This window comes from Opisthorchis viverrini (genome assembly GCF_000715545.1).
Source record: "Opisthorchis viverrini unplaced genomic scaffold opera_v5_140, whole genome shotgun sequence".
Taxonomy (NCBI): domain Eukaryota; kingdom Metazoa; phylum Platyhelminthes; class Trematoda; order Opisthorchiida; family Opisthorchiidae; genus Opisthorchis; species Opisthorchis viverrini.
In genome coordinates, this window is record NW_008751796.1 from 104,563 (window position 1) to 112,540 (window position 7,978).

The 7,978-nt window shown below is 42.6% G+C and overlaps 1 protein-coding gene across 1 annotated transcript in view; it reads right to left on the bottom strand.

Annotated features, from left to right (window-relative positions):
* T265_06615 (hypothetical protein) overlaps positions 1-7,978 on the bottom strand; it is a gene marked incomplete at both ends in the record, with an annotated part of 17,207 nt that overhangs the window by 1,051 nt on the left and 8,178 nt on the right. Inside the window, 2 exons of the mRNA XM_009171928.1 lie at positions 1,913-2,017; positions 3,423-3,488. Of these exons, the coding sequence (XP_009170192.1) occupies positions 1,913-2,017; positions 3,423-3,488 (171 nt within the window). The remainder of the gene's footprint in view (positions 1-1,912; positions 2,018-3,422; positions 3,489-7,978) is intronic.

Sequence of the window (7,978 nt, forward strand, 5' to 3'; positions counted from 1 at the left end):
TGATCCCCTTCATACTCCTCTGCCAAGTCAAGGGTTGGCCACCTCTCTGTTTACGCCACCCTGAATTTGGCATGGAAAACAGCACTCACTCTCTTCGGCAAACGATGGTTCTGCATACGCGGCACATGTCCCAACCAAAGCAGCTTCTGGTGCTGAGCACATTCTTCAATGGAAGTACCCGTCGCACAACCGAAAACTCGCCTCTAACTGCCTCCTTACGGACTCGCCGACACCAACCAACACGAGCTATGGTTCTGAGACCACGATTGTCGAACACCTGAAGACGTCTCAGTTCCGCTGCTCGAATAGGCCAAGTTTCACAGACATACCACAAAACAGCCCGTACCGTAGCTTGATATTCAGCGATAAACCACTCCGCTTCAAAAAAACATCCTGATGAGGTAGCCTAAGCTGATGAAAGAGTATTCGCACCAAAACTGCAAAGCTAAGCGAACGGCTTGTCATGCTTGACCAAACAGCGATTCGAGTACTACTTGGTGTTAGAGTGAAACAAACGAAAGGTTGCCAATAAGGCAAATTTTCGAAGAAGCCTCGAACAACTGATCAGTGGCAGTAATTTATTACAGATTCCAAACGTGCAGATGGCTCTAGCTAGACAACTTAAATAAAAAAAACCTCATCCATTAGGGGGAGCCTTTGCTGAAGCATACTCCCTATTTTGTTTGATCGGTCCTACTTCTTCCCTTCAGAGTGAAAGCTTCATATCAGTCGAGTATAGTCTGAAAATGCTGCAGTAGTGGAGGAATCGGTACTGAAACTGTCAGACATTTGTCGAGTACAGCAGAATTATCCCTGTCTCTGAGTTAACCTCTTATGGAATCTGACACGCTACTGGATGTCACCATCGTCTGTCCGATCCGATCGACAAGGTAGGGTAATGAACATTCCAGCAAATTTCGGATAATATTCTTGTTACTTACATAGTTATTAGTAGTTAAGAATAGCGGGAAAATAACAGGCGGTTTGGAAACGGACCAACTCTTGTTGAGTTTGAGACAGACCAGTGGGATTCGCAAATATCAAAGATATTTTTTTTTAAATCTTTGTTGAATTCGAGATACTCGGAACTGTAAGGGCCACAGGGCCCTCCTCAACAAAAACACTTGGACATAAGCAGTATGACAAAAATGCAACACAACCGATTTAATTTCGTCCTGTTTGGGTACTGGAAGGATGAAGCGTGAAGGCTGTTTATCCAAAAATTATTTGAATTCCACCTCGGAACAGCTTGCAATTCGTTCGGCGGTGGAGCTCATTTGAGGAGTGACACACGTCCCTTGTTTGGGAAACGATATGTGCACAGATACAGAATTCTATGGACCATACGACAAAATTATTCAAGCACACAAGTGCCAGCTACCTCTAACTCATATAATCAAATGCCCATAACCTCGGAAACGATGCGTGCACAGATACAGAATTCTATGAACCATACGACAAAATTATTCAAGCAGACAAGGGCCAGCTACTCCTAACTCATATAATCAAATGCCCATAACCTACGAGGAGTGCTCTCTGATGGGAATTCTGGAATTAATTCTGAAATTTGAGAAAGCCATCGCGTCAGGCTGCTCCGCATCCGGTGTTCTACAATTCTGCTTGTCAGTATTTAATAAAAGCTGTTGAACAAATTTGTAGTAGTCTTTTGATTTTGCGAAGCCCTCTAAAGCTAAGAATTCATCCGCTTTGGACATCAGGGACAATCATCTCAACCTTCTGTGCCAGGGATCCATGCTGTTTCCTTAACCGGGATGATATATACAATGATCCAAGAAAACCTCACAGAATCTGTGCAAATGAGAGCTTGCAGTTTGTGAACAAGCTGACCCTGTGTTGCATAAAAGACGAAGCAGTTTGAAAGATATGACCTACTAAGCAAAACAAAACTTACTTTTTCCTCGGGGAAGCATTGGCCCAGTATTTCCAACAGAAGCGGATCATCCTGTACGGCCGTCAGGAAATCTTGAAAGATTACTCTACCGTCTCGATCCATATCCTAAGAGAGAAAGAGAGAGAGAGAGAGCTGAGAAAAGGGTTCGACTGTACATTGTTTGAGTTAGAAGCTCTCCAATCTTCTTACACAGGGTGCATATTCGCATGTTACGCCTCTGAAGCATCGGTGGTTAGGAATTTGCCCTCACAAAGGTCAATATAGCTGTGTAATATTAATATGTCGGATGCCCAGATGAGGTTCATCCATCTAAAGATTTAAGGTTACATCAAAAGGTTCGGCGCGTCTGTCCAGAAAGGTACAAATCCCCCTGTCTGTCAAGTTGATCACTGACTGCAAGGGGATCTTCAGAAGTAGCAAGCCAGTATGAACCATGCAAACTACCTAGTTTGTTCGCCTAGCTGGGCATTTCGGTTGCAAATGTTTCATCACCAGTCGAGGTAACATCACCAGTATGCTGGTGCTGAAAGTGTCACTCATTTACTCATGTGCAAATGAGTGTACCTCACGAACTTCGTACAATTTTGGTTCGAGCAAAACATCAAGTTGACTGAAACTTGAGAACTGCACCCACCTGATGAACTCTCAGAATGACGAAATTGGCAGTGGACTGTCGAAGAGTTTTCAGCAACCATGTGAGTAGCTTTCTTTCAAACATCTGTTTGTCCCCACCTCAGGTGATGATTACAGGACAACGATTGGGTGTACCGATGACTTTGGGATTGCCTCCGATCTTTTTTGTATTTACACCGCTTAAATGGCATACAGGTGTTTGCACGCATAACTCTGCGCAACCAAATATGACATTGCCCATTGTGTACGGGGTCCGTCGATATGACAAGCAAATCCGGCAACGAATGCCAGGTTACAACCACTAAGCAGTAAAGAAGCGCATAGCGCTTCCGAAACGGATCAACTGAAAGGGGTTTATCCAGTTATGTTTCTACACTAAAGAATCTGGCATCCAAATCGTTGAGACTGTTCTCTTGACAAAGTAAAACTAGCTACGGTCAGCAAAGCGGTTGTGACCGTTTACATTTTCAGTGGCCCATCAGCACTGAAGTAGAAGTCAGGAGAGATAGTGGGCTCCATATAGTCCACCTATCATTTACCACGATACAGCGTCTGCGTGTTCGGACGGCCATTTACGTTCCATCGACTACCTCACTCCCGGACGACGGCGATATAAATCTTGTGCTTAGCATTCATCACATTGGGCATTCACAACGCAGCATATAACGATTGATAATTACTTTATGAGATCGTTCCTTGTCATATGAACTCAACAGCGAACAGTTATTTGCCCCTCTTTTACCCAGAGTTGAAGATAAGTGGGCTGTTTAGAGTTACAGTTGACTTCGTACAGTCCGGGTTTTATGCTTCGTTGGAATGGTAGATAGCTTCTTTCAGCCGTTATACCTTTGCACACCTTCAATTCAAAAACACTTACCAGGCGTTTAAATACTATATCAACCAAATCCCGGATGCCTTCATCAGGATCATCGTCTGTCGGTTGCTGGGTGAAAAGAAAGAAAAAATGGACCTCCTTGAAGTTCATAATCTTTTCAAATAAACACATTACCTCATGTCACCTTGGTGTTGTGGATTAGATAGTAAGAATCTTGTGAAATCACCGAAGAAAGGTTTTTCTAAACCAACTCACGTTGCAACTCACCAAGTTGGCACACAAAAAGGACGTTGTGATTTTCAACTCAAAAAAAAACTGTAAGCTACAACTCAGATTGAAGAGATAAAGGATGAAACACCAGTGTGATAGGAAGCGAGTATTTCGTCCCACCAGTGTAGCCCGTCAGAGCTGGGCCGGTCCGAAAGTGAGAAAACCAATGAGGAGTGTTCGTTATGCACCAATCAGGAGTGACTATTACAGTCACTTTGAGGTATGTTCAGCATAAAAAATTATTGGTTCAAATTGGGTCCAGTTAGTAGGACTCAGCTGAAAAACTGGAAGACCATCACCCGACAGGAGTTTTTCCCCCATTCTCTGAACACCAGATGGTGAGTATAGTTTTTCTAAGAATGATTTTTAGTGGCCCACGATTTGTTCCACATACATACAGCTCGCATCACGTATGACTCACCACAATTTCCTTCGAGGCGTAGAATAGAGCGGAACGCATATATAATGATTATAGTGCCTCAACACTCTGGATTAGAACAAAACAGTTAACTTACTGACAAGTTGACAGTTAGCCACAGTTAGGATCTTACAACAACATGCTCAAATTGTGAGTACTCCCTTGAAACACGTTTTTCAAAATGATTAACAAAAGGATTTTGTTCCTTCTTCATTCTTTTCAGTCGTTTTTGAACAGTCAAATAGTTACTTTTGGACAGATGCGAGATTTTTCGCTGGGTTTACTCTCGTTTGAACATTTCTCTTTTCGTTCCAGCATGCAACCACTGGACTCGATCTGCGTTTTCACCAGAATAATCTTGTTCGTGTTAGGATTTGAACCCATGACATTCCACAAATGAGGCCAGCATGTTGCCCTCCTCTGAAAAGCACGCGCTGGGCAAACGTATCAACAGCCGGGATTTTTGAAGGTCAAATTTGTGACTCTCCTGATCAATTGATCCAACCGTCAGGTTGTCTCGATCAGATAGTGACAGGGGCGCTTAAGACCTGTCTAAAAGCACTATACAGCCGTTTCGTCCTTATTGAGAGTCCGGAACGTGACAACGTGATGCGCTTTTCGTGACCAAAGGATGAGTGGCATCATATTCTGCCTAAATGAGAGCAAATCGCATGGCTATTTCGCTTCTTGTGGCCGAATGTTTAATTGTTTAACTACTGGCCGTAATGCCGTGCGTGTAAAACTCTCTGAGTTTTGTGAGATGCACACTGCTGACAGGAAAAAAGCTGAATTAAAAATAAACAAACTTCCTCACACACAATCATCAATTTCTCATATTGATCTGTTAAAGACCATACCATTAGGGATGTTCTGAATGTCTCTTTGAGTTAAACAACCCAAGCTAAAATTACTAAAGAAATACCCACGATGACAGTTCCCCGTTGAGGCTCAGAACAGTTAAACAGCATGCTAATAAAACAGTAAGAAAATATAGCCATAAGCCAGTGGGTGCAAGGTGTGAACAAAATTGGTAAAGCCTACTGTGTATCTTGTAAATCGTATGCCGCATTTACCTGTTTGGGACTCAGGTTCTGATACCGGTGCACTCAGGTCATCAATCTGACAGCACTTTCCACACAAACCAACAACAGAATGTCCATAAAAGATATAAGTATGGTGTTTTCCTTGGAGTAAAACTTGACAGCGCTAGAGGGAACGCTGTTCCCTCTCGGTGAAGCTGGATATCGTCTCGAAGTAACCATACGTAGTGATGTGAAGGTGCACACACGGATCACACAGGTTCCGAGGAAAGACCTGAGTTTCTTGGGCGTTGAAAAAGATAGTACAGAAAAGAGTTTTGGCTAGTATACTTGATTTTACAATTCACACGTCCTCAGTGGGATACACTTGGGCGTGAAATAACGGAAAATCAAGGCGAGTTGATCAGGTCCAAGAACTGAGCATCAGGGAGGCAGCTGGAATGTGAGGTTCATCCACTAAGTAGGGAATTCAACTGATAAATCTTAAAAGACAAAGATATTGGCACAATAAGCTTGATTGTTTATTTCTCTTTAGAGTTGCTAAGTAACTCCCACATGTCGCCTCAATGTCGCTGGTCCCATCAGCACATGCCTAAAATATCGGGAAATTTATTCAAAAATAAGAAGCACATCAGGAACATAGGCAAAAGTATGGCAAGCAAGTTTCATAGAACCAGGGGATTTACGGTTTAAACATTCCTGTGAGATAAAGGACAAGACAGTCACAGTTGAACCAAAAGGAAAACAGGAATGTTGACCAGTCTCCGGGTACTACATCATTCATGGGCGGATCAGCAGACAGAAAAAGAGACAACAATTGGTACAACTGAGTCCAGAGTGGTAATCAAAATATAAGAAATCGGAGAAATCAATAACTTTGGCTTTTTGGTAAGTAAATACAGTGTTGACAGCAAAAATCTGTCAGATTGCACTATTACAGAATTGCATTCCTATCAACTTGGGCACAAAAAGTGTAAGGACCTACCAAGGGCAATAGTTCGTAGTGAAAAGGGGACCAGCAATGAAGAAACGGGCCAGAGAGGTCAAACAAAGAATTATGAGTGCAATTCGAAAGCCAGTACTAGCTAACTAAGCTGTGTTGTCTTTTTTTGATTGGATACCACGCATCACCTCCTGAGGCATCAGTATGGTTTTTTGCAGTGAGGTGCTGTTGGTCAGAATGTGCTTCTATTTTAGCTTTGTACAATTGGCCGTAAGCTTGTGTGTCTTGGATTGAGGCGGTTCTACAATCTCGGTATAACCCTTTATTTCGTTTTTACACAAAAAGAGCACCCAGGGCGGCTGCTTCAACCACAGAAGTGTAATCTCTACAGTACTGTCGACTTGTTTACTAGTTTTATTAGTATTAATTTTGTTATACGAGGTGCGAGTCTGCGAGGACACGGCAAGTTCGTGATCAATTAAGTAGGGTATTGGCTACATCTTCGCATTATATCAGATGCTCAAGCAGTGTCATACATGTCGCTAGCCAACTGAAATGTGTTTTCTTATGATCAAAGAAACCTATGACTCCGTGGAGTGGCTGGATCTTCTACACGTACGTGGCCAACAGTAAACACTTTCAGACTTTATAATGCGGGGCTTGTTCTTTTGGGGTCTGCATGTCGTGACAGCCGCACAAAAGAGAAAGTTGTTGAACGCTTCAAAAAAGCGCAAACCATACTGTTCAACTTGCGTCACACTGGGCGTTATAACTAACAATTACTAAAGCTTGAGGGCCACGTCTAAAAAACAACCGTAAAGAGACTTGCGAGACTTGCATCCTTCGGCCTGAAACCCTCAATTATCCTCAGTTATTTGATCATCGACGTCTTTATTGCATAGCAGGTGCTAGCTGGTTTTGATGGGCACGTAAAAAAATAATCTGCCAACGAGTACCTGATAACTGTCGGGGTTCATTTGAACAGATGGTTCGAGTTTTGAAGTGTATTACGTATGCGAAGCTATAATCTACCAAGAAAGCTGTATTTTCTGTTCAAAACCTTTGGCAGAGGAAGGTTTGTGGAAGACAAAACATGACGTACTAACGCAAAATGAAGGTAGTCTTGGTATTTTGGGAGCTGTATTATCTTCGCAACCTCCTGCATGGGATCCTTTCCGTTCGTCTTGTCCGTATCTTAAGTCCAATAGACACCTAGCATCACTCCGTTCGTCTGTTCGTATCTTAAGTCCAATAGACACCTAGCATCACGCCCTCGCATGACTTTGTATGCTATACTTGTGTTGCATTAAATTTGCGAATGATGTTGAGTCGGTCATAATGATGCATTGTTTCTCCAGCAAAATTCTTGGATGGGTGTATCTCAATTGTTTCGGAACTTGCAGATATCGCGTAAGTTGTAACGCCTGTAAGGACATTGGGTTCTCTGCCACAGGTCCAAAACCTCTATTTCGTCATTTCCTTCACTGTAGCCTTCTTCCTCCGCGGTTGCATGGGAGCGAACGTCAAGCTCTAACTCTGGTGAATTGTTGTGTGTGATGATGTTGAACGGGATGCACGAGGAAAGAGCATTAGCAAAGATCAAATTTTGAAGGTTTATATGTCCTACAGCAAACCATTTATTCATGGTCTTCGATCATCGGAGTAGATAATTTTCAACCACTATGATGGGTCTGTGGCACTTGTAAACTGCTCTTTTTCAATTGACAATTTTGATATTTCAATCACCGGAGATCTGGAATACCAGGAAGATAGAACTATTCTTGGTGTGGTGGTTCAACGGAATACGGAACGGAACTATCTCCTATTTTGAACTGTGAGTCAAGATTTACTTGGATTTTTCTCCTTATGACTTTGTATCTGACTTACATCAGTAATTTGTTCAGTTCACTAGAGACTCCATAGGGCC